This window comes from Portunus trituberculatus, chromosome 16 (genome assembly GCF_017591435.1).
Source record: "Portunus trituberculatus isolate SZX2019 chromosome 16, ASM1759143v1, whole genome shotgun sequence".
Lineage (NCBI taxonomy): Eukaryota > Metazoa > Arthropoda > Malacostraca > Decapoda > Portunidae > Portunus > Portunus trituberculatus.
Window position 1 is genome coordinate 5,716,730 of NC_059270.1, and position 27,774 is coordinate 5,744,503.

The 27,774-nt window shown below is 37.0% G+C and overlaps 2 protein-coding genes across 8 annotated transcripts; one reads left to right on the forward strand and one right to left on the reverse strand.

Moving 5' to 3' along the window:
* Positions 1-488: 488 nt before the first annotated feature.
* On the reverse strand, positions 489-21,529 carry LOC123504645 (malonate--CoA ligase ACSF3, mitochondrial-like). 5 transcript variants are annotated; one of them, XM_045255366.1, is made up of 13 exons: positions 21,434-21,526; positions 21,221-21,301; positions 19,376-19,603; positions 16,831-16,961; positions 15,935-16,062; positions 15,298-15,442; positions 12,207-12,363; positions 11,487-11,687; positions 9,920-10,065; positions 6,080-6,210; positions 3,753-3,855; positions 2,941-3,119; positions 489-2,218 (listed from the first exon to the last, which is right to left on the reverse strand). In XM_045255366.1, the coding sequence occupies exons 3-13, from the start codon at positions 19,597-19,599 to the stop codon at positions 2,204-2,206; spliced, it is 1,560 nt and encodes a 519-aa protein (XP_045111301.1). In that variant the 5' UTR covers positions 19,600-19,603; positions 21,221-21,301; positions 21,434-21,526; the 3' UTR covers positions 489-2,203. The 5 variants fall into 5 exon arrangements, with proteins under 5 accessions (XP_045111301.1, XP_045111298.1, XP_045111299.1 ...); XM_045255363.1 differs by having other exon boundaries at positions 489-1,003; positions 21,434-21,524; XM_045255365.1 differs by lacking the exon at positions 489-2,218 and adding an exon at positions 2,225-2,735 and having other exon boundaries at positions 21,434-21,529.
* On the forward strand, positions 21,462-27,774 carry LOC123504648 (zinc finger protein 431-like). 3 transcript variants are annotated; one of them, XM_045255373.1, is made up of 2 exons: positions 21,462-21,589; positions 25,144-27,774. In XM_045255373.1, exons 1-2 carry the CDS (start codon positions 21,544-21,546, stop codon positions 26,244-26,246), a joined length of 1,149 nt encoding a protein of 382 aa, XP_045111308.1. In that variant the 5' UTR covers positions 21,462-21,543; the 3' UTR covers positions 26,247-27,774. The 3 variants fall into 3 exon arrangements, with proteins under 3 accessions (XP_045111308.1, XP_045111310.1, XP_045111309.1); XM_045255375.1 differs by lacking the exon at positions 21,462-21,589 and adding an exon at positions 22,025-22,119; XM_045255374.1 differs by lacking the exon at positions 21,462-21,589 and adding an exon at positions 22,092-22,370.

The window sequence follows — 27,774 nt, forward strand, 5'->3', positions numbered from 1 at the left end:
TCTGATACTTTATATACAACTGCATCGCTTATTGAATGTTTTTTTATTTAGAAATGGAGGAATGATGCTGCTCATCTGCTACACTTGGCAACGTGTATAGGCCGTGTGGCACTGCTATTCCGCTCTCTTTGACACATGATTCCCCCCTGGTTATGGTCAAGTCACTCACGGGCTGAGGTGGCAACAGCACAAAAAAGTAGAGCCAATGCCAAAAGTACCAAGTTAGGCTAATTTCACTTTTGTAATACAATATCTTAATATTTTTCAAGTGTTCAGCAACACCTTGAGAATTAAATTACTCTCACTACTGTGACAAAAACTTTTGGCTTAATTTGATACTTACTACTTAGAATAACTGCAGGGTTGTTCTTATGCACAGTGAAGATGTCAAAATATTTTGTTCTTATATCTGAAACCACTAAAATCATGCATTAATAGTTAAAGGTAACATATGTAAATGTAATACTCATTGGGTTTCATAAGAAATATTTCAAATTATAAAGTTCTTTAATAATAACATTCTCATTTAACATACAGCCTGCTAATGCTAAAAATAAGTTTTACATTGATTGATTTGCGAGCACCTAGAAAATGTACTATATTCTGCCCTGCAAAGGATGAAAGAGTAAAAATACAAATATATTAAAGTACAAATAAGTAAGGCCACAGCCTGAGCACAAAACCCCTTCCTTCCCTTCCTTTTCTGTACCTTATCACAACTCATTTATTCACTGATATTTCTGGAACAACAAAGGAGAGGGAGAAACCAGATGAGGCAAGAGAATAATATAACAAGAAACTAAGATGGACTCTGTGGATCTTTAAAGAAATCAAGAAGGAGCTGCTTCTTATTGACTTTCCCCATATTGTTGCGGGGAAGACTGTCCTTCACCTGCACCACCTCTGAGGGTACCTTGTAATGGGGCATGCGCTCCTTCCCCCATTCTCGCAGAGCCATAGGATCCAGCTCTCCCTCCCCATGCCACACTATCACAGCTGCCACCTGGAGGAGGGGAAGATGTAGCTACTAAAAGACACATTCAGTGACATGCAACATACAGCAAATCTTTCTCCACAAAATTTTTACCTTTGTAAAATATATTGAACACAGGGCTTACTTTATATCCACTTCACCAGTTTGTCTTCTCTTAGTACCAAGTGAGCTATCTGATCCAAGAGGAAGGATGATCTGGTGGGTAAGCTGTGTACTAAATGCCAAAGCCTGAACTGTGGGATCATAACTTTGAGTACTTAACTGCTGCATCAAAGTGGTGTTCAGCCTGAAGAATTAAGGTGAGGATCTGTTGTGAACTTAAAATTGCATCTACAGTTATGAATAATCTGCATATTATGTAGATATCTTAATACCCTGGTTATCACACAAATATTTCAGGAAAAAATTCATATACTTTAGTAAAATTTTTAATTTTATAACAAAGTTAGCTGTAAAAAAAGGCAGTTTTTTTCTATAACATTTCATCTTGTGCATTCATATGAGTTTCATCAAAATCAAGCAAAGAAATAGAAGCAGAAAATGTTTCCAAGTTTATTTTTTACCATCATCACCTGAAGCTTTTTATGCTTTCTCAGCATCAGAATAATTGTAGCATGACTCAGTATTGCTAGCCTGGGAACTGAAGAAAAAGAAAAAGGTAAGGAGAAGAGCAATGGAGATTCTCCCTCCAGTGTATCTTCCCTGTCATTAAGCCATGTGGTAATGGGTCACCCTAACTCCCTCCCTCAGTCATCCACATAAAGCAGTCTAGGTGGCAGATTCACAAGTATTATGTATCTATATGTGATCATTTTAGAAAATTTACTGAAAGAAATGGACATCACTATCCAAATGTGTGAGTCACATCTATGAACTAGCTATTTAAAATCCCTTTGCTGGGCATTTGTATTTCTGTCTGACTGAAAAAACTACCATTCACTAACCACAAAAGGACAGCCAAGAAACATTTTTGGACATCTGTGACCACAGCAAACCCATATAGCAAGGATTTAGACTCTAGTTTCACTTCAAGATATTTAACTGACAGTATTCAACCAAAGCATTCAACGAGATGCCTGTGTTACCAATCTTGCATCAGCTGGCTGCTAGCTCTCACCAAGTCAGTGTGGTCCTCTTCAACTTAGGTCTTGGTCTTAGCACCACTGACTGCTTTTATTCACTTTTCCAAGGAGTTGACCTAGTAAGCTTTCATCTTTTCTTTTCCTGAAGTTACAGCATGCTGTCAGCAGTATGGTGAAAGTTATACACAATCCACACATTATTTTTTAAATTACAGTATGCTGTCCTGAAAAAGGCTGTGTGTACCAGAGGAACCTGCTGAGAAGACCTTGAGGGAAATTATTAGACTAGCCAGATGTGACTATGCTCCATAGATTTTTAGTGGTGATGGAGATATTGATCAAACTCCAAGAATCAGAAAGAAAATTTAAAAATCAACTGTAATGTAGATGAGCTGAAAAAAAAAGAGCATCAACCTGAAATTTTGGAAAAACTTAATGCTGCACCTCCATGACAAATTTGTCTATAGGACATATAGTGAGAGGACACACCCAACAAAAGCTACTGCTACTGTAAAGCTTTGACTTTATACATTCTACACAAAAAATCTATATATAATTTAATGTCACGCAGCACCACTTGAGTATGCAGTGAGCCGAGGAGGAGGGAAGGTGGGGTTGGCAGAGGCCCACCCAGGGTTGGAGTTCTGGCTACACACAATCTTGCAAAATAAAGCAAAATATAACATATGTGTATAGAGTATTTCCAACTTTTACTGAACTATCACATCCTGAAGTATGTACCTTAACTCCTCATGGGACACCTTACATAGACATTCAAACACAGAAAATGTAATGTAAGAAAATACTACAACTATTGGCATTATTCCCAATGCTACAAACAACAGCTGTAGATCATACACACACCTTCTGACCCCATGTGAGATCTGGCACACCAACCACGGCCACATCACTAATGTTTGGGTGGGTCAACAGATGCTTCTCCACATCAAGGGCAGAGATCTTGAAACCTCCACTCTTGATAATGTCTACAGATGTTCGTCCAAGTATCCTATACGACCCATCTTTGTATACTGCCGTGTCTCCTGAAAGTTAAGGTTACAAAGATGAGAAATTCCCGTATCATTATAGATATGGTATCCTTTCTAAGACTGCAATCTTGTCCTTTGTGTAGTTAATTATTCATATTCACAGTCAAAGAGATAAGTTGTGTCAAGTTTTTAACTAAATAAGAAATGTAACTTGTGAAATGCTATGAAAACCTGAACACAGATAAGTGCTAGCAGTTGGCAAGCCTTGATATTAAGCTCCTATCATTCAGATAAGGGTTCAAAGCTTCATATCTGCCACTGATGAGATAATGACAAGAACAAACCCAGGGAACTTTGTTTCTTGTTATAATAAGAGATTACTTTCAAAATGAACTTAATCTTCCAGTTCAAATCCAATGATCTAAACATCTCTACTACTGTGTATCATATGGCAGTCTTAAAATTCAACAATTGTGTATTTCACCCATTGCTTAAAAAACATAAGTTAAAAAAAAAGGCATTGAATCTATTAAACAGATACAAGATACAAACTATTATGATGCATGAGGTGTAGTGATTATCAAAACCCCCATGGCAGTGTTACCAACTGTTTCTATGACATATAGCAGAAAACATCAGGTTAGCCTTTTACCAGACCTGGTTGTAAGAATAACAGAGAACGCTCACCTGTCTTGAACCACCCATCATGGGTAAACTCATCCACGGTGGCATGGGGTCTGCACCAGTACTCCTTAAAGACATTTGGGCCACGTACCAACAGTTCACCTGGCTGTGGTGGAAAAAAAATAGTAAGGGAATACCCTCAATTTGGTTTATTATTGTGGTATGCAATGCTGGCAGCTACAGTCTGGATGAGTCACAACACTACTAACTCTGTTCATGAACTTGGTTAAATTTGTTTCTATAGGAATTATAAATTCAAGCATCTGTATACAAATAAACCTAAGTTCTCAGATTAAATTAATTCTTGAATACCATTTGAAAATCAGCAATGTTAGAAAACTGAACCATTTTCTCCATAGGAATCAATGTAAAATTAATTACTCTTCCCAGATACCTGCTCACTCTGTCTTAACAATTTACGACACACTCTCTCACTGCCAAGATGGTCACTCCACAACATTTACAGATAAGAAATTATTCATCCAGTAGAAATTAACTGAATGAACACAAAATTCATCAAAATTTATTTTTTAAGCCATGCAGGTATTTTCTTTCTCATTGATCTAGCAAGGGAAGTCTCACAAAGTGACACAGAGAAGCAACCCAATTACCTTCATAATGAAGGTGATCATAATACTTTAGCTGGGGTCACATATTCATGTGTCAAGCCACATATGCTTGCGTTTTTTTTTTTTTTTTCTTCTTCTTTTGTCATACGTGGGCATATATGAGGTGAGTGACCAGATACATGTGTTGTGGTGACATATGTGATGGTTGTGCAGTCAGCACAATGATGTTATAGGGTAAGTACGAGCTATGGCTATGCACTACGCTATAGTGAAGCAACAGTGACTGGAATGACCAACACGTAAATGTCACGCCCACACATGATTTGCACAGTAAATCACGCAATCCCAAGTCCATGTCTTCTTAGGTCTTCCAACTGGTCTCTTTCTACCAACCTCCATATTTTCTATCACTTTTGCTACTCTGTCTTCTCATCTCATTACATGCACTAACCAGCAAAATCTTCCTTGTCTGAGTTTCACTTCACTCCTTGACACTACTACACCTCTCTGCCACCTCCTCACTTGCCACCCAATCCTGTCATCTCATGCCAGCCATATAGTGCAGCATTCTATGATCACATGCTCTTAGAACCCTAACAATCTCTCATTTAGAAGCCATGTTTCAGAACTATACAACAAAACTGATTTTATGAAGGCCTCTTACACCCTTACATAAATTTTTAGAGGTACTATATATATATATATATATATATATATATATATATATATATATATATATATATATATATATATATATATATTTTTTTTTTTTTTTGGGGGCAGGAGGAGGCCATTGAGTAGGCATGTGTTGTTGAAGTCTATAGCAACTTGAGCATTAATCTTTTCCAAAAGAAGCTTTTGTATTTTTTGCACAAGGGTGTGTTTGTCTAGATGTAGATTCTGGAGGAGTGAGCCAAAATCCATATTGCTCTCGAGACATCTTTCGGTCCTGTCTGGACCATCTTCAGGATAAGAGTGAGGAGACTGCTCATGGCGGACGCGGTCAGTGTGTGGGGCTGTGAGAGCCAATCAGCTTGCAGCTTGGCTGGGGCTAAGGGGTGGCCATTTGGAGGGCAGAGAAACTTCTGGTTGCTGTTGGATGTTGATAGTAGGTTTCTCTAAATATATAAGCGTAGCTTCCGTCATCTTGAGGAAGAGAAACCTACTATCAACATCCAATAGCAACCAGAAGTTTCTCTGCCCCCAAAATGGCTACCCCGTAGCCCCAGCCAAGCTGCAAGCTGATTGTCTCTCACAGCCCCACACACCTACCGCATCTGCCATGAGCAGTCAAAAGAGGCTCTACCTGCCCAGTCTCCTCACTCTTATCCTGAAGATGGTCCAGACAGGACCAAAAGACGTCTTGAGAGCAATATGGATTTTGGCTCACTCTTCCAGAATCTACATCTTTGAGAAAAGAATAATGCTCAAGTTGCTATAGACTTCAACAATACATATTATATATATATATATATATATATATATATATATATATATATATATATATATATATATATATATATATATATATAAACAAACAGTCATGTCAATTCTAATATGGAGGTTTGGTACCATTATCAGCCCATGTGGAATGTAAGTCACATGAGAGTTTTAATGAAAACAATAGCAAAAAAACTATTATGCTTTCATTCTGGCTGAGACAAGTTTCACACAAATTTGAATAAAATATTTCCTCACTATCAATGAATTCAATGATAAAGTAAGTTGTTTTGTTTTTCTTGAATTTTAGAATGCACTCACCTCATTCTCACTCCCAGGCACCAACTTGGTGCCAGCACTGCTGCCCTCACACAGCAACTGGTAGTCCTCTTGCCCTGGTAAAAACTTCACAATACGCACCTCCACACCAGGCAGAGGGGTACCCACAGACCCTACCAGCAGAAAAGAGATTCAGCAAAGAGCACCACAGTGTGGGGATATTCTAGTTGTTCCACACACATCTTTCCCTACATCAAATCCCAAGATGAAAAATGAAAATGATCTCAGTAACTGCAAAGTTAAGGTGTGATTTCAGGATCACATCTTGAACATTCAGCAGTTTGACATTGGTACCCCACAGGAAGGAATCCTAATCCCCACATTACTCTTCAGAGTATTCCTTTACACCAGAACATAGAAAGTCTCCTAGGCTATGCTGATGATTTGGCCCTCGTTTCTACAAGCCAATGAAACAGAGTTGCAAGAGCACAGACTGGCCTTGATGCAGTCACCATTACATGCATTGACTGAGGACTTATGATATCTGTGGACAAGTCACAAGCCATGGCCGGGAAGTCTCCCACATCTAATAGGAGCCTAAGCATCTAAGGCAAATGCCTCTAGTGGATGATTGCTTACACCTTAGGGTATGGGTGGAGCAGAGACTGAACTTTAGGAAAGATGCTGAACATCTCAGAGAGAGAACTAGGATGTGACTGAGTGTCATGTGAATAATGAAAACCACTTGAGCTGGGGCTCAACACTTTGAGTTGCATTTGTATTAAATAAAGGCTATCTGATCCTTGACTGACAATGCAACAGTGGCACTAGTGTTTCTCACTGATAGCAACAAGAAGAGCCTGGACACCATACAGAACAGTGCATCATGATACATTGCTGCCAAAATAGTGAATAGCTCAGCCCTAATAATAACCCAACACATTGGTGTGCTTTTGCTATTCACCCACAGAACTATAGGCTTTTCGTGGAAAAGACATGGGTGTGCAGCATGACACATGCCGTACAAGTCATCTTGCAGAATGTAGATCTCGTCAGAAGAGGTGAGAGCTACACAGAACCTCTATTGTGGACAGCATCATGCCACTACCATGTAAGAAGACAATGTGCTAATAAAAGATGCTTCTCACAAAGGCTAATGATGCCTTTCTCCAGACAGGTACAGAAGTTGCATGTGTGTATTTACCTAGTTGTACTGTACAAGGTTTGAGCAACCCTCATAGTGTCTTGTCTCCATGACTCCATTTACCCAATTTTTCTTCAAAGTTATGCACATTATGTGCTGTAACAACTTCATTACTCATTGCATTCCACTCTAACACCGTTCTATGTGGAAAACTGTATTTTCCACTATCCTTCACACACTGCCTCATCCTAATCTTCTTTACATGTCCTCTTGTCCTTCTAGCTTCTGTTACCAGCACCAGGTCTTCCTTGTCTATCTTTTCAATGCCATTAACTATCTTGTACACTGTTATTAGGTCTCCTCGTTTTCTTCTATCTTGTAAGGTTGGCAGTCCCATTTCCTTCAGCCTTTCTTCATATGTTAGGTCCTTTAGTTCCAGCACCATCTTTGTAGCAATCTTTTGTATGTGTTCTAATCTTCTTATATCTTTTTTAGAATTCGGAGACCACACCACAGCTGCATATTCCAGCTTTGTATGTATCATGCTTGTGATCATTTTTTCATATCTTTGTCCATGAATTCAAATGCCACTCTTATATCAGTCAACATTTTATATGATAATCCAAATATCTTGCTTATGTGTTTTTCAGGGTTCCTGTGTAATCACTCTTTAGTCTTCATTATTTGTTCCTCTCCCATCAAATAGTTCCATATTGGTCTTCTCTTACTCTTTCCTAGTTCCATTATGTGACATTTCTTGGCATTGAAGTCCAATTTCCACTTCTTACTTCACTCGTAGGTTTTGTTTATATCTTTCTGTAACAGCAAACAGTGGTACTGGGTTTTGATTACTCTTAGTAGCTTTGCATCATCAAATAAATTAATATAATTGTTCACCCTATTGTGAATGTCATTTACATAAATCTGGAACATAATGGGGGCTAACACTGACTCTTGTGGCACTCCTCTTATTACTTTACCCCAAGATTAGTATGCGTCTCTGATTACAGTTCTCATCTCTGTCCTTCAAATAATCCCTTGTTCATTCTAACAAAGTTTCTCGCAGTCATCCTATGTTCTCTAGTTTCCAAAGTAGTCTTCCATGAGGGACTTTATCAAAAGCCTTTTTAATGTCCAGGTATACTGTGTCCATCCATCTATCTCTGCTTTCCAGTCCTTCTATTACTCTTGAGTAAAAACACATGACAGTCTTGTCCAAAACCCAAATTGTCTCTCCTATATAACTTGTTCTTCTTCCAGATGTTTAACCCATTTGTGTGTGTGTGTGTGTGTGTGTGTGTGTGTGTGTGTGTGTGTGTGTGTGTGTGTGTGTGTGTGTGTGTGTGTGTGTGTGTGTGTGTGTATTTACCTATTTGTGATTTACAGGGCCCGAGCTTGGCTCTTTATGTCCTGTCTCTTTGTCCACATTTATCAAGTTAGTCTTTCATCTGACTGACACTCGCCACACACACCACTTCTCTACTCAATTTGTTCCATTTGTCAATACCACAATATAGAAAGCTATACTTCTTGACATCTCCCATACAACTGTCCTTTTGTATTTTCTTTAGGTGTCCTCTCAGTTGACTGTTGGAAGACATCCTTATCAAGTCTTCTCTATCTAGGATATCCATTCCATTTACTATTTTATATATTGTTATCATATCTCCCCTCTCTCTTCTTTCTTCTAACGTGGGTAAATCCAGTCTTCTTAATCTGTCCTCATACGGCATCTCCTTAAAACCTGGTATCATCCTTGTTCCCAACCACTGCACTCTTTCTAGTTTCTTCACGTGTTTTTTTCTTTCTTCATATGTGGTGACCATATCACCACAGCATATTCCAACTGAAGTCTAATTAAGGTGGTTAATATTTTCTTTATCATATTCTCATCCAAGTAGTTGAATGAGAATCCAATATTTTGGAGTGTGTTGTAAGTTTTTTCAAAATATTCTGTTAATGTGCTTTTCTGGTGATGTTGTTCTGTATAATCACTCCTAAGTCCTTTTCTTCACTGACTTCAGTTATTATCTCTCTCCCCAGCTGGTACTCCTTATAGTCTATATTTGCTTTTGCCCATTCTCATTACCGTACATGACTTTTGTTAATGTTGAATTCCATCTGCCATTTTACACTCCAATTATATATCCTGTTCAGATCCTCTTGCAACATGTTACAATCTTCCACATTTCTTATTCTCCTCATAATCTTTGCCTCATCTGCGAACACACTCATGTAACTTTTCACACCCACTGGCATATCATTTATGTAGATCAGAAACCTGATGGGACCAAGCACGTAACCTTGGGGGACTCCACTGGTCACTCTTCTCCACTCCAACTTCACTGTGTGTGTGTGTGTGTGTGTGTGTGTGTGTGTGTGTTTCACTGTTTGATCTGCTGCAGTCTCTGACGAGACAGCCAGACGTTACCTTACGGAACGAGCTCAGAGCTCATTATTTCCGATCTTCGGATAGGCCTGAGACCAGGCACACACCACACACCGTGTGTGTGTGTGTGTGTGTGTGTGTGTGTGTGTGTGTGTGTGTGTGTGTGTGTGTGTGTGTGTGTGTGTGTGTGTGTGTGTGTGTGTGTGTGTGAGTATGCACAAACACACATAACATAACAGGAACATAAATACATAACACAAGTCCTTTGATCCAATCTATTTCATTCATTAATCTCTCTCTCTCTCTCTCTCTCTCTCTCTCTATTATACACCTTAATTCATGGACTTACCTGGATGGCGGGTGCCCTTGAGAGGGTTGGAAAGAGCCATGCCAATCTCCGTCATACCATAGCGCTCCAGCAACACATGACCAGTGGCCTCCTGCCAGCTGGTGAGTACTGATTCTGGCAGAGCAGCTGACCCGCTGATCATCAGCCTGGAGTGGATCACATATTCTAGTAAGTTGTTATTGCTCAACCCACACCATCATTATCATGCTGAGAGCAAACCCGGTCCATCATAAATACCACTCACATAACAAAACACAAGATATAGGAAAGTTTATAACAATGTTCAAGCATCATGAGCTAACACCTAATATTAACACTTTACAGATGTGAGAAGCTTTTTCTTTAAAAGTCTTTGATTTTGTCTATTTTAAATATTAATCATTTTGGGTTAATATATATATATATATATATATATATATATATGTGTGTGTGTGTGTGTGTGTGTGTGTGTGTGTGTGTGTGTGTGTGTGTGTGTGTGTGTGTGTTCACTACTATAGATTGTATACAGAAAATTATCGCTTAATGCTATGCAGCACCACTCAAGTACACAGGAAGCTGAGGAGGGAGGGAAGGAGGGGGAGACCCATGCAAGCAAGTGGCTCCTGCTATACACAACTTACATGTTAATTTCTTGCTAAATACAAAAAAAAAAAAAAAAAAACTCAGCATATGCCTTTACAATATTTCTTACTTGGAATTACTTAAACTATTAAGTTCTGAAATTTATACCTTAACTTGTGGGGCATCCTGCATACATTGGATAAATAACCCCTAACATAACCTTCCCACATCCCAAATATTTCAAAACCTTTATCTAAATGTGTATTAGCACTAAATCATATGCCAGGCTGAAGTCAATGAATAAAACAAATACCCTTTCCTTTCCTTCTGGTTGAATCCCTCAAAAGCAGTACCAACACAATATGTTCTTAGCTCCTGCTTCTTAAAATGGATGGGTTTCTCCTTTAGTTTTATTCCATTCAGTAATATTATATAGTAATTAAAGGAATTATTTTGTTTAAAAATATAAATTTACAAAAAAAATTGTTCATTGAAAATCTATTACGTCAAGTGAGTGCTACGTAGTTAACTCTTCACAATTTTTTTTTGGGGGGGTCTCATTGATGAAGGGTGTCTTCAGTGATACATACTAGAAAATATATATATCAGTGTTTGACTAACTTTCATTTGTAAAAATGTGCTATTGTACTGCTGTTTATGTATTCATCCTGTGTTTTTAGTTAGTTTTAGGGTTACCTCTTGCTATCTAGAGAATACTTCAGCGATGAGAGGACCTGTATTTCTCCATGTTTTAACTTTTTTATCTTTTCCACTTCTTGTGTTCTTTCTTATACTTATGTAGAAAGATGAAAATGTAAGGATGCCAGAAAATTGGATTATAGGAAACAAAAAATCAAGAAAGAAGACCGACAAACAATCAATGAAGAGAAAATAGCAAAAAGGAGATGCTAGAGTAAGGAAAAAAGGACTGTTTATAAAAACATGAAAAGACAGATGGAAGTGTTTGCAGCACCATCGACACCAACCCCCATTCAGACAAACCTACCTGACATTTTGTGTGCACACTGAACGCACATACTCTTTGGTGCGAGAGGTCTTTGCAAGACTAGCATGATATTCCTCCAGCAGCTTGACATACATGGTGGGTACAGCCATAAAGAGGCTGACTCGTGCCTCCACTGGGACATTCAATGCAAGTAGGTGACTCCAAACTTCTGCAGGAGAGAAGCTTGGCAGCATCACTACCCTAGAACACCAAGCAAAGAGAAAGATATCAGTATATTCCAAGTAAGCATCTGGCTGGAAAATGTAGACCTGGATATTAAGATTACATATTAAGGAAAAATTAATAGCAAATCACAGAAGTAAAATAGTAATGGAAGCACATGCCATGTAACACTTTGCAGTGATCTCCCTCCTTTGGCATTTTGGTGTGCAAAGAGCTATTTCATCTACAATGTTCATACATGGAACTGACTGTAATCCAATGGTAAGACACAAAACATGAGCCAATTCAGTACTTGCTGCCATCAAAGGTGTAAATGAGAATGAAGTTCCCATCCCCAAACCTCACCTACCAAGCAAAGAAAGACTTCCATGAAGACTGATGCACTCATATGGCATATTTTAATGAAAAAAAAATCCATTCTTCACATCCAATGAAATCAAGAAAGAACACTCATAACTGTTGGATTATGTGTCAGAACTGTGAACATAAGTGAAGAGCAGAAAGTTAACTGAAAGAAAGCAATGCAGTGTGGAGCACCTGGCACCTAGGTAGAGGGGGCAGAGGAGAGCATTAACAATGCCATGGGTGTGATGGAGGGGCAGGCAGTGCAGCAAGGTGTCCCGCTGTGTCCATCCCCATGCCTGGTGGAGGCAGGATACTTGAGATTGTACATTGCTATGGCTCAGCAACACACCTGCAATGGCAAAGGCATCCCAGTGACATATGATGCATATGCACACACACACATGCACACACATACACACATACACACACAAATATTATATATATATATATATATATATATATATATATATATATATATATATATATATATATATATATATATATATGGTGGGCCAATAAAATGTTACCAAAATGTTTTAATTTTCATGATATTAACAATGAAGCACTGAATTTTCACTCCAATGGATTGAAAGCAAATTACTGTGGAGGAGAGAGTGAAGATTGTGGAAGCATATTTTGAATCAAAATTGGTAGCCCACACTCAGCAACAATTCATAATTGACTCTCGGGAAGAAATCTTCCAAGCAGACTCACAATAGGCGTATTGTGCAGTAGTTCAGGAAAACAGGATGTGTGACCAAAGCAAATAAAGGACAGTGGTAGGCCAAGGTATGCAAGGACAGCCATCAACACTGAGACCATGAGACAGTGTCTGGAGAAATCACTGAGAAAATCAACCAGACGTTTGTCACAACAGACTGTCCTCTCAGGGACTTCTGTTAGACTCATACTGGACAAAGACCTTCATTTCTTTCCCAACAAAGTTCAGATTTTGCAAGCTCAGATAGAGGGCAGTCTCCTGTGACAAAGGTGTGACACTCGACCCTCGTTTATCCGGATTTCAGTTTTTCTGGACAGTGTCCAGATAATAATCTAATAATTTGAGTCAGGATGGCCAACAAATTAATTCAAATATTACATGCCTTGCACACTTCCAGAAATGGCCAATAGATGGCAGCACCACTGCGCCAGGCAGTTGTAAACAAGTCAAGCCGATGCTAGTGAACACTGTGTATTGTCTGGTATCAGTGAACATGCTTGTGCATTTTTCAGTACCTTAGAACTCTTTATTATGTCTCCCAAGGATGTTAATCATAAATGAGTGGTCTTAGTTGTGACTTAAAAGCTGAAATTAATAAAAAAAAATTAGAGAAAGGAGTTAGTGTTTTGAATGTTGGTGAGGAGTGTGGTGTGGCCAAGCAAACTGTGTCAGACATTAGTAAATCAAAAGATAAGCTGGTAGAAATTTCTGCCAAATACTGTGAGGATGCATCATCAAGTAAAAGCTGTGTGTAGGTCAACCTTCTATTCTATGGGCCTTGGATACAACAAGGAAAGATGTTGGGTGAGGCTGCATATGTATACGAACAATACATGTACAGTGCTTTCCGTACATTGTCGTCGTTATTACACACCAACTTATTGAATTACTGTACGTACAGCATTTGTAAGTGACGCCACAGACCCCGTGATATAGCAAAAAATCCACAGAACGTATCTACGATTATGTATAAAAACCACGAAACAGTGAAGCCGTGAAAGTCGAACCGCAAAATAGCGAGGGAACACTGTAGTATACTCACTGTATTTCACATCTATGAAGCTTTTTTTTTTAGTACACTCGGCTATCACTGTTAGGTTAGTTTAGTTTCAGGTTAACTTAGAATAGTTTGCTTTGGTTTAGTTGGTCAGGGAAACTAAAATAGACTAAATTTCACAGTTTCACAAAAGTCTATAGAGACAAACAACCACATTTGACATATGAAGGATTCATTTATGTTATCTGGACTTTTTCATTATCTGGTCCAGTGCCTGCAACATTTAGTCTAAAATAACGAGGGTTAAATATATATATATATATATATATATATATATATATATATATATATATATATATATATATATATATATACACACACCTAACCCTCCGTTATCGCACCCTTCCGTTATCATGTTTAGGCGTTATTGCACACTTGTGAAAATCTGCAAAATTCAGTTTTACCGCATCTGGAAAGTCGTTATCATGCACCCGTAGTAGTAGTAGTAGTAGTAGTAGTAGTAGTAGTAGTAGTAGTAGTAGTAGTAGTAGTAGTAGTAGTAGTAGTAGTAGTAGCAGTAGTAGTAGTAGTAGTAGAAGCAGTAGTACTACCCATATCCCAACAACACACCGACAAAAGTTTAGATGGGGGAAAGAGGAGGAGGAAGAGGTGGAGGGGAAGAAAGATGATGATCATGAGGATGGTAGGATGGTTAATAATATATTACCATATATTATTAACCATGCCATTCATTTCAGATTGTCAAATGTTAATAAACTACACCATGTATTAATCGTAGTAAATTTAGGGTAACAGGAACATTTTTTATGAAAATTTTTGGGTTGAGGCACCAATTTATTTATTTTCTATTTATTCTTCACTTCCATTATCGCATTTTCTGTTGGCCAGTGGTTTTTTAGGCACCAATTTTGCATGATAACGAAGGGTTAGTTTTTTTTTTTTTTTTTTTTTAGCTTGTACTAAGATGTAACACAATGATACAATGTCTTCATTCAACAAATTGTATACATATTGTTAGAAATGGTAGAAAGTCACTAGACTCTGAGCAACACATGGGCACAAACACTGAGCATGGCACACATGGGTGGTGGTAGTGTTAATATAGCAAGGCTGTGACTGCCCCCTTGCATTGTGAGACACAAAGAGAAATGTTCAGTGATGTCACAGCTGACTTTAATTATAAGTTCACAGTATCCCCTGAACCAGTGCTATTAGACTTCACAGAGAGTAATTATCGTTTCAGCAGGTTTCTACTTTCTCCTCCTGGTATGATGCCTGCGGCAATTTTGAGCTCAAAATTTTGTTTGGCAACCAGTTTGTTTGAAAAGAAGACATTTGGCAACCAAGATTCCACTGTACAAGATTCTAATTCTTTCAGACTGATGTGAGATATGACTGAATGGAGGTGAGTTGGCAAAGTTAATATGCTTCTGTGCTGGTGACACTTGTTCATAACAGCAAAGGCAGGACAAAAATTAAGATCAGAAAGATACCAAGATGAGGAGAAAGTAATAAGACAGAGATAGAGAGGAGAAATGACTTACCTTTGGGTGACCCAGTGGTGCCACTTGTATAGAGGATCATGGCATCACTAAAGGAATAGAAGTGGGAATCCCTACCATACTGTGCTGGCCGAGTGGTTTCATCTTCTGTTGATGGCTTGAAGAAGAATTCTTCCAGCACAATGACCTAAAATGCAACAGAAACTAAATAATTCACCTTATATGACTAAGTCTGTAAAGAGCTCAAGAGCTACTGAGAGAGAGAGAGAGAGAGAGAGAGAGAGAGAGAGAGAGAGAGAGAGAGAGAGAGAGAGAGAGAGAGAGAGAGAGAGAGAGAGTATACAATGCAAATGTATGGGAAAGAGATTCAGTTTGGAGGATGAAGGATATGGATCAAGAATACATGAGTAATAAATGTTAGTAGAGGAAGAGAGAGTGAAAAAGTACTGTAACAACAGAATGTCTGAATAGGGAAAGACAGAGACTTCTGCTGTGGTCATCATCTTGCAAGATCCATCCACAGGGATCAAGGCATCAGAGATAGACAAGTAGATACAGATCATGATTAATAATATACTTACTAACTAAATATAGAACTCCCATGAAGACAGATCATGTATCTAGTGCTAACTCATGATGTTTCACAAGTGGCAAGCTGTAGCATCACCTAAAAACTCACCTGCTGGCCAGAGAGAATCTGCTTCACCTTTGGAGCATACTCTGAAGTAGTAATGATCACAGCTGCCTTGCTGTCTCTCACAAAATACTCTAGCTCAGGAGGTGGATGTCGGGGGTAAAGTGGCACCGCTGTCAGGGGAAAAGTACGAAAGATGTCATTACTCTGCAGCAATATGAACATTAAGGCAGAGAGAAAGAATCATTCTACTAATCATAGCAATTGCAGAAGAACCATATCATCAATTCAAGACTATGTACTATAAGTAGGTGCAATGAGGCAGTGCATATCAAAGATATAATTTTCTGCATGTGGATAGCATGAGAATTTGGTTCATGTATTACACATATCAGAAAAGGATCTCAGTCATCTTGTACAAGGAAACATTATTTTTTTTTCACAATGAAACTCTCAACATTATCTTTATAAAAACTTCCCTTCCTGATTTTGATTACTTCAGAATATGGTTCAATAAAACTTTAAATATTAGTAGTACTACTCTGGTAAACCTGTAACTCCCTGCCTGCTTCTGTATGTCCAACTTCCTATGACTTGACTTCATTTAGGGGGTTTCAAGATATACATCCCTGTATTTTGGCTAACTTTATCAGACCTGCAGGGGGTCTGGAACCTAAGTGGTCATTTTTCTATTATTTCTAGTTGCCCTTGACTGGCTTTCCCCTCTTACATAAAAAAATAATAAATCACAAGAATATTCTAATAAGTGACCAATAGCAAAGATTATTCTCTTTACAGTTTTAATTTATTCACTTGTAATCTGTTATCAATTAGCAGTTATTTCAACTTTGATGCACAAGATTCAACAATACTTTGTGAAACAGATCTAATATGTTTCAAACCTCACATAGAACTTTTCTCCAAATATATGAGAGACCCACCAATGTGGCCTGCCATCCAGGTGGCCCACTGGGAAATGACATATGACACATCATTGGGGCAGAGGAAGGCAACACGCTCCTGTGCTGTATCCTCACCAAGGATATTTTGGATGAGCCATGCCAGATGTCCACTGTGGAAAGGTGCAAACATTCACTGTGCAAGAAAATAACCAAGCTATGAGCATCAAGACACATAGTTCTCCAGACTTTAAAGATCCATAATAATCCATATAATGAAAAATAAATAAAATAAAAAGAATATAGTAAATAAAAATTATTCCATCAAAACTTTCTGAGATGGAAAGATGTATCAATTAGTCTGGAATGGTACCTTGCAACTCTTCACAAAAGTACACCTTAGTGCCTGCAAAAAAAGTTACTTACGTTATAAATTCTACTTGATAATGACATGATTATCAAGTATTATAAACATCCATTTCATGAAATTTTTATATTTTATACCTGGTCATTAATGAATGTAATACAGATTTCCTGACTCATTCATACATATTTTTTCTCACAACTGAGACTTTAATGTGATGATCACCAGTTAGGTCTTAACAATATCTCATGAAACTCTCCAACTCACTGAGTGTAGAATCTTTAATTTCTTAATTACTTATTTTCTATGTGGGAGGGGAACCAGCCAAGGGCAACAAAAATAGCTACTAAAAAAGTCCCAATGAAGTGCCAGTCAAAAGTGCTTATCAAGAGACATGAAGTATCAGTGCACATCATGGGTCATCAAAGCATACAATTTGACATACCACTACCATCATGGCATGGCTCTCTCTCTGTCCTGTCCTCCTCCCCCTTTCTTCTTTCCTTCCGTCCCTCCATTTCTTTTCCTCTCTTTGTGAAAGCAAGAAAAATCTTGAGAATCGCTAAATAAAATGTGACTGATAAAGAGTGAAAATTGAATTCTATAAATGAGAAACAATAACAAAGGATGAAGTGAAAATGGCAGAATGAATGAAGGGAAGAGAAAGAGAACTATTACTCTCTCTTGTCCCCTATCTCTGAAAGATAAGAGGGAAGCGGTGACAAGGAGGGAAGTTTGAGATGACACAAACAGAAATTTCATGAAGATCAGAAGTCACATTTCCTTGCGTGATGTTTACTTCCTGAAGGGTTGGTTGTCTATGAAGAAATTTGGAGGAATGCAGGATGGTATCATCAATATAGGAGTGGAAAGGATGAAGGATAAGAAGTTTGGTTTAGATCCTTAATGAGTGGCATGAGAGGAACACCATTATTAATAGATTTAAGAGAACAGTGACCATCTACCACAAAAGTATTAGAATGGTCAGACAGGAAACTTAAGCTGAAGTTGCAGAAAGAAGCATAAAAGCTGTAGGAGAGTAGTGGAGACCAAAGCTTTGTACCAAACTCTATCAAAGCTTCTGATATTTCTAAGGCAACAGCAAGTTTCACTAAAATCTATAAAAGAGGATCACCAAGACTCGATATGAAAAGCAAAATCTCCAGTAGAGCAGCCTTGATGGAAGCCATACTGGTGATCAGATGAAAGATTGTGAAGTGACAGATGTTTGAGAATCTTCCTATTAAAGATAGAAAAAAATTTAGATAAGTAGGAGATTAATTCAATAGGATGGTAGTTTGAGGTCAGCCTAATTTATGAACAACTTATGCAAACTTTCAGCAAGAAGGAAAGATAGAAGTTGATAGACAGAATTGAAAAAGTTTGACCAAGCAAGGTGCAAGCACAGAGACACATTTTCTAAGAACAATAGAAAGGATCCCATCAGGTCCATAAGCCTTCAAGGGTTCAGCCAGCGAGGGCAAGGAAAACTATTTATTCCTTTACACAAGACAAACAAAGATGCTATTTCATTAGCAGTACTGGGGAGTCTAATAGCTATTGGAAGGTGATATGGAAAAATATGCATCAATAATTTGCATAAGTCAGTTCAGGAATGCACAAATAAAAAAAACACCTTATCAGTTGACTGCCAAACTATACATAAACCACATATGTGTGAATGTAACCAAGGCCACTGTCTATCTCAAGTTGTCAGGTCAGATATTATCAACATTTCAGTGTTCTACTCTCCCGTGTAGCTGGTTTAAACTACCTGAATAACATGTGAAAGCTGATACCACATTTTCTCTCTCTCTCTCTCTCTCTCTCTCTCTCTCTCTCTCTCTCTCCTTTTCTATTGTGGAAGTCATAATTCACTCAAAGTCAGAATCCCAACTTGGATCCATTATGGCAAGACAACCACTTCTGTATCAGATCCAAGTCTATCACCATCTACATATCATCATCAAATTAAAAATGATTTCCTTAATCTTATTCACTAAAAACTATAGCATAATGGTGAAGCAATGATATTTTATTGGATATTATATCAAATAGATTCTCTACTGCCAACAAAATGCAAATACAACCTATTGTAAATTCATCACCATTTTGCAAAGACTGTAACTATTATTACAAAAGACACCAATGCAGATTTCATGTTTTTACTATAAAGACATAGGACACAGATGAAGAAAGCTGCATATAAACACAGGTCATTACCTTAACCTATGAATCTGTTCATATGTGTGTTCACCATGTTGGTCACTGAGGGCAATATTATCCTTGAACCTCTCAGCTTGTTTGAATACTGGCAGGATAGGAGTGGTGGTGGTGGTGGAAACCAGGGATCTCCTGAACCATTTGACGGAAGGTTGGCAGCGAGGTAGCAATTGGAGATAATGGAGAGAATAGAGCTGTGTTCTTCTCACAACTACCCGTAACATTTTCCTGCAATAAAGGAATATTTAGACACACACCCACACACACACACACAAAAAAAAAAAAAAATAATAATAATAATAAAAATAAAAAATAAATGTCAAAAGTCTCTTTCTATACATAATTCTAAAGCCTTTCAGAAGTCAATATAGATAAAAAAAAAACATGAGGCAATAATACCAATCATGTTTGTTATCCCATGCTAACACATATACACACAAGTAGAAAACTACAAATCCAAAGTCAACTTAAATTTTGCAAAACCTGAAAACTCCTCTTCTGAAAACAAAATCAAGTACTATTAGATCAAAAAATTTTCCCATTATAAAGCTAGCCATGTTTTTTGCTCATCTTGTACAGCAACGTCTTTCATTCGAAGACTAACTAGTGCCAGTGATAAATCATGAACTGTGAATAATCAAACTAACAAGAAAAACTAATTTGTAACAGAAGCCTAGTCAATCTTTTTAATTATCATCATTTCATAACTTGCAATATCATTTTTAGATTAGTCATCATGATATACCAAAGACAGAATGAAGATGAGTCAATAAAAGTTTATTTAATATGTAATGAGCATGGCTGAAATGCCCTTCTGCTACTGAGCCAGCTGCACACTGGTTATGTGCTCCTTCCATCCTAACTTCTCTCCTACACTGCAAATGACAAGTTATACTCACTGACTTTCATTGCCTAATCATCAACACCCCCCCATCATTATTCAATTGTCACAACCAATTATTACAGGACACATGAGAAAATATTTGTCAAATGCAATATACAGTCACCACAAGTAACCTACTGAATGAAGTAGGTTAACAAATGTGACAGAACTTATGTTGGTCAGTTGGCATGGTGTCAATATAACAGCTGACCAGTAAAAAGCAGAATCACAATATCTCAATACATTTTTAGATTGATAACTTGTTGTTGAAAGACATCGAGAACAGTCAAAAAGTTTTCTGTCATAAATATTTGTCAGATGCAGAAAACAGTCAACACATACAACCTTGGCCTACTGCATGGAATGAAGATCACCAAATTGGATACTATGGTCACCAAATGAGAATATGGATAGTAACAGATTGGGACTATCAAACGGTAATTCGTCAAATCAAAATGCCCAAATATAAGACGTATAAAAGCAAATGACCATTTGAAACTGAATAGGTTTCAATGACACCAAAAGAATTCTTAATTTCAGCAAGGGCAAATCATGTCACTAGCCAAGAGGAATTTTTGCCTCCTATTAATATATATATTATATATATATATATATATATATATATATATATATATATATATATATATATATATATATATATATACACACACACACACACACACTTGTATATTCACTGCAACAAATAATCTTTAAGAAATTCCCTTTTCTTTCTTCTTTTGACTTGAACTTACACCGATATGAATAGCTTTAGAAATGTAAACATGCATTTGAAATGCACCTTAATGATGAATCAAGTAGGACAATATTAAACAATAGATTAACAAGAGTTGAAGAGTACATTACCATCCATTAGTGTATGCGTACTGGCGGATTTAGCGGCATGACAAAATACTGAACAAGGTATGGGAAACGATGCCATGAAGAAATTGTACCAAGCTCACCTATTAATCCAGGAGCTGCTCCTCCTGTTGCTGGCTTCCCACAATATTACATAACACACGCTCCTCGACAGTCTCCCTTATCTACGGGATAAAGAAACTTAATAGTTCAAAGTGCAACTACTATATCTTCGTTGCTAGTTTTACATGTTACAAATTCTTTAACTTCCATTAACATGAGACAAGGTGAGAAAACAAAATGTAGCGGCAGGAGACCTCCTCACGGCGGCGGCGCGGCGTCCACGTGTTGTTGTTGTTGTTGTTGCTGGTGACATTCATCAGCTGACAGTCGTCCTTGTCCTCGTTCTCGTCCTCGGCAGTCTCTGATGATCTTATCTGATTATTATATAATCCACACGGAACTTCTTAATGGTAACGGCTAATGAAAAGAAATGTATATTGGAAGCACTGTTAGGTAGATTAGTTTCCCAAATAAATAGTGACCTCTATGTAAAACTATAACTTCACTTGATACAAATAATAATTTCAGAATTGCATTAGTGCGACATGTTCCCCTAATATGAAAGTACGCAGATGTTTAAAGAATGAGAGAAAGTGACCTTGTAAATTGATGGCGAGCGGGATGTGGTTTAGGTATCTAGGTAGTAACTATTGTGTTAATCACATTTACTGAAGCACTGATGTGTCAAGCTGAGGTCGTACGTACATAAGAAACAGTATAAGGCGTTTCAGGTGTCAAAAATATGAATATACTAGGCCAGTATATATACATAAATAAGTGAGACTGAGTTCCATCGCAATTACAGTTATCTTCATAAAATAAATAACCTACCTACCTAAAAAAAAAAAAATGAAACTTATATCGTTATTTTCACTCTTGGTCATTTACTTCCTGCTGTGCCTCGTCCGATACGCAAGTTGGCAAGCGACAGGTTAGGAAGGTACGCAAACCAAACAGCCCTATTTCTGATTATCTTACTTATTCACGTATTTAATCACCGACAACAGGTGATTTCTGCTTGAAGTTATGAGCATGAACAAATGTATGGTGCATCTTCCTGTGCCGTATCCCACCAGAGGGCTGATCCAGTGACATATGGCTGGCTTTTAGGTTAGGTCCGTCTTGTCCGGGAATCTTATTGACCAACTTTGAGTTTGCAAGTGACTAGTTACAAGCGGACACAATTTTAAGGTACGTAGAATGTGAACGTGATTATTTACAGTGGTAGGGATACTTTTCACTCTCCTCGCACAGACAGTTTCAAGAGTAAAGCATCTTAGCAAAGTCAGGAGGTCGTCATCCATGTCGCAGTTCACTCGTCCGCCCTAACTCATTTTTTTTTTTCTCGTGATTACTGTCGGCGTGTGTGTGTAGCTATTAATTACTAAAAAAATGTTAGTAAAATTTCACTATATTAGTCCTTCCGCTAAATTTCTTTTTTCTTATTTGTTTTTGCATGATGGACAGGAATTCGAGACACATTTTCGTTTAAAAACGCCTAATTTTCCTATTCCCCGCCCCCTCCAGATCCATAGGTAGGGAGGATGGGTAAATAAAGGGTTTCTGAATTTATGACAACAATGAGGCCCAAACCTAATGCATTATAAAAACATTACAAAAAATTGGTTAGAATGACAAGAAAACATTGAACCTCACCAAATGTAACAAACCTAACCGAAACTGTACTCGTGCACTGAACCTCACCAAATGTAACTAATCTAACTTAAACTCTACTTGTCCTCTGAACCTCACCAAATGTAACTAACCTAACAAAACTGTACTTGTTCACTGAACCTCACCAAATGTAACTAATCTAACTTAAACTCTACTTGTCCGGAATAAGTATTAACTCCTACTTTCTTGGCACATCTCACAGGACTAGAGCTCCTTGTGATAAATATTTTGAACCCCATTTATGTTTTAAGTGTCAGAAATCAATGATTATAAAAAAAAAGAATTATTAGTTTTCTTTCTGTGTAATTAGGTTAGGTTTAGTAAGTTTTGGATTTTGTTTGGTTCAGTTAGATTTAGATTTAGTCATTTTTTTGTTGGGATTAGTTAGGGGGGGGATGCATTGGGATCAAGATCAACAATTAGGTGTACATCACACAAAAAAAAGTACTGTGAATGTTGCTTTTGTGTTTTGTGTTGCCTCTTCAACTGGTTGAGGAGGATGACAGAGGGCAGTGGATCTACAAAGCAATGAAATGTTGAAAAGGTGACAAGAAGCAGCATTAGCTCCCTATTTATTTTAGTTATCTCAGCTCTAGGCTCTAGTTAAACAGCTCATATCCCCTCTGCCCCCAAAGTAATGTATAACTCTTCTTGATATACATTCTCTGTTCCTCGTATAATGAGGGAATGAAAATAGTGACTTGTGACGGGAAGTGACAGCAGAATTATTCAAAAGTACATCAAAAGTCATGAGAAGAAAAGTTTTGTTTGCTAAATAGTTGGTACTTACTTACTCTGGACATTTACCACCTGAACAGAAAAATACCTAACTAATCTCATCAGATATTATTATATAAGTAAACTATCTCACAAAAAAAATGCTTTGTTCTCAGTGAAGTACAGAAATCAGATATGATACAGTAGTGTGCATTTATCTTTACTGCTTCAAATAGTTCATTCCAAAGATATTAATATCTTTCAAATTTATTGTCAGGAAGAAAATTGAAGAAGAGGAGACAGTGTAGCAGAGGAAGTTGAGGGTAGAGGAGGGGATTTCATACTACATGTATGAAACAATGCCATGGCCAATCAAAAGATTTTTTAAACCAGCCAATAGGCAGATTATATTCCATTAGGCATTAGGAAAGACCTTGACTTTGAATCATTCTTAGGAGATGGCTTAGAGAAGTGGTTGTGAGTGCTATTATTTTTAAATGCTAAGAAACTTGCACACCAATAACAAAGCTTAGTCTATTCTCACTGAGGACTCCAGTAACGAGGAACTATCAGAGGACCAATAAAGTAGATGAGATTAGGTTAGGTTAAACTTAGTTTGGTTAAGTGACATTAGGTTCAGCAAAGCTGTTTTTATTTCATTGTCATTCATGGAGACAAATTTACTTTTTTCTGATAGATTTTTGTTTTTATTGGATGCCCTTGTTGGTGTAGCAAATCATTAGTTTATGTGTGTGAAGGGTAAATATTGAAAAAAAAAAACTTTTTTATTTATGACAAACAGTTCCTAGATTAATTCAAAATACATCAAAATCTACCTGAAAAATGTAATTTTGGCCAAAAAAAAGTGTGGCAGGTGAGATTATATACAAATTTACCAGTAACCTAACTTGGCTAACTTAACTTTGTGATGTGCATATCTTATTAGTTATCATTATTGCTGGAGTCATTAGCTGGAGGTAAGGGAACTGTGGCAGGCAGAACATGTTGTGTTTAGAAATTTCAATGAGGATTTGTTACATGTACTTATAGGACAGCTAAATTATATCATGTGGAGTAGGAACACACCCTACATAGAATTTGGGCATTGTGTAAGTGATATTTCAAATCTGCTTCACACATACGGTTGAATTTGCACATATACATCATGAGAGATGATTGCTCATGACTGGGTATCAAATACTAAATAAAATGACTGGAGTATTCAATATAGTGTTTATGCTTCCTAATTAGGTCAGTTATAGGAAGAGCAATGGGTCTATTGTGGTGTAAACTAATTTTACTTATCAAGCTAATAAGAGAAATGTGACCAATGTAGCTGATTTTCATACATTATTGGTAGTGAAAATCAATCTTTTGTAAGGAAATATTTTGGAAGTTTCTATACATATACGTGCAATAGAAAACACACAAAAAAATTAGATTACCATTACCATTCTGTAAAATTAATCAAGGAAATTTTTCTTTCTTTGAAAAAGAGAAAAATGTGAATTGCTATGGTTTGAGGTTGATAGCATAAGACTGTTTACTTAATCATTTTTCATTCTTGTTTCAGAGCCAAAGATGGTGTCACAAAAGTTCATGGATATTTTATACCAGCAGCCAGACTACACAAACCCCAGTACCAGCAGTAGTTCCTCCAATGCAGACAGTAATGAGCATGCCATGTTCCAAATGAAAAGGAAAGATGATAATCACATGGTAATGCCCAGCACCAGTGATAATTTCATTATAGACAATACTATTCTGGAACCACTAACAATTATAAAGGAAGATATTGAAGATATGAATAAGGAAGATGAAGATAAGAAGGAAGAAGAAAATAAAGATATGAAAAAGGAAGAAAATATAAAAATAAAGGAAGAGAAGGAAGATAATTATGATGGTTTGCATATATTTAACAGAGAAATAAAGAAAAATGACTCAAACAAGCAGATGTTAACATCAAATAAACCTACAAATGATGATAATAAAAATTTACTCAACCCTTGCATGTCTCCCACATCCCACATAAAAGATAAGGAAAGTCTCAGACCTCCTAGCAAGCGAATTAGAAGAGAAAAAATTATATTTGATCCTTCAGACACCTCCAACCCCATGCAAAAAAATCACAAGAGGAAAATACCATCAGAAATAAAAGATTTGCCCTGCATTTCAGATAAAAGCAAACAGTGCACTGAGATTCCAATAGATGTATTGAATAAATACAAAGAGCAAGGGGATCGAGACCTTCACTGTGAATATTGTGGGAAATACATGCAAAGATTAGATTACTTACGGTTACATCTCATGAAACACACGGGTGAGACTCCATACAAGTGCCCACACTGTAAGAATGCATATCGTGCACGTTGGCGTCTTAACCAGCATCTCCGCACTCACACCAGAAATCTGCCCTATCACTGCCCCTACTGCTGCTATCGAGGGAACAGATCTGACTACCTATCTTCACACATAAATAGAATACACAAGAACCTACGGAAAGAGGGCAGTAAGAAGCCAAAGAAAGACAATATTGCTAATGATAACAAAGAAAGCAAAGTTGACGCAATTAAAGAAGAAAATTTTTCGGAAAGTGAACTTGACACAATAATTAAAAAGGAAGAGGAATTCCCATTATCTTGTCTCACAAATGAAGAATACACAAGCAACAGTTGATGAACAACTAAAGGGAGAAAAAAATGCTAATAATGTCTATAAAGAAAAAAAGTCATTTTGATCCAGTGATAGAACCAAGAAGATATAACATTGAGCAGCAGTCGTTTTCACATGTCATACTGAAAACTGACATGAATAAGAAAATGTCATGAGGCGAGGCTTCTGCAGAGAAAAACTTTCGGTCATTAATTTACAAGCAAAAAATACTGAGATCCCATAAGATATTACAAAAATCTACAGGCCTCAGCATACAAGAATTGACTCCTAAATGTCAAGCAGCACAATAGTGCACATATTGGTGGACCAATGAACAATACATATATCTGTAAAAAGGATCCCTGCCTTGAATGAAACAAAAGTGTATGGGAACCATTTGGAGCATGATTTGACAACTCCAACAAAACTGCTCTATGGCAGTATTCCTTTACCAGTACACATGCTGCAGGTATGGTAAATATGGTAAAGAAAAGCCAACTGAAGAGGCTTAGAAAAGAGGTAGATATTGAAGTTTATTTTGATATGTGTCCATCATGGAGTGCTGGTTAAAATGATACTAAAGAGTTGAACACCTTTTATGTACAACAATAGCCATAACCAAATGCAGTGACCAAGTGGTTGAAGAATGCCCACACAGTTCCTATCAGCCTTATCTCTTATCATGATACATCAAGGAGTGGCTTGCAGTTGTGCAAAGCCATCACTCAAAACTTCTTCATGCAACACCACAGGAAGGAGCCAACCATCTAAGTGTGCAAAATAGAAGAGGAGAATCATAGGCTCCAAAAAAGAAGAATTACAGTGTAAATATCTGTTCATGCTATATGTCATAAACATGGAAGAAAAAAAAAAACTTGGGTAAGCAGTTAAGTGGATATATTATTTTTCCTTCTTTAGTAATGTACAATTCAAGAAATATATTTACAATTCTGCCAGTAATACTTGTAAAGCATAAGAATGAGTGAATGATTTTTTTTTTCTTATTTTTTGTTTAATAATTAAGAGAAATATGACTGAAAAAAAGGAGTCATTTTCTTTAAATCCTTGTCTGACATAATTCATTATCAACATCACCATCACTTAATGGATTAGAGTTCTCTTTGTTCACAGAATCCAAAAATTATATGAATATCATTAAACTTAAATCATTATGTAGTAAATAAATTGTGCCTACACAAGACATCACATGTAAGGCTGTAATGACAGATAATGAAATGCTGAGTTTACCAGGAAAAAAATATATATATATATATATATATATATATATATATATATATATATATATATATATATATATATATATATATATATATATGTGTGTGTGTGTGTGTGTGTGTGTGTGTGTGTGTTTGTATGTAGGTGTATATATATTAATAGCCTAATGAATGTTGTTATTTCCACTATATCCACATAAACCTATTTTGCATGAAGCTACTTGCTTCAAGCTATGTCATGTATTGTTATGGTGACACCATTATTTTGGGATAAATGTATATTAATATCATGAAGAATAAACTAATGAATGAAGTCA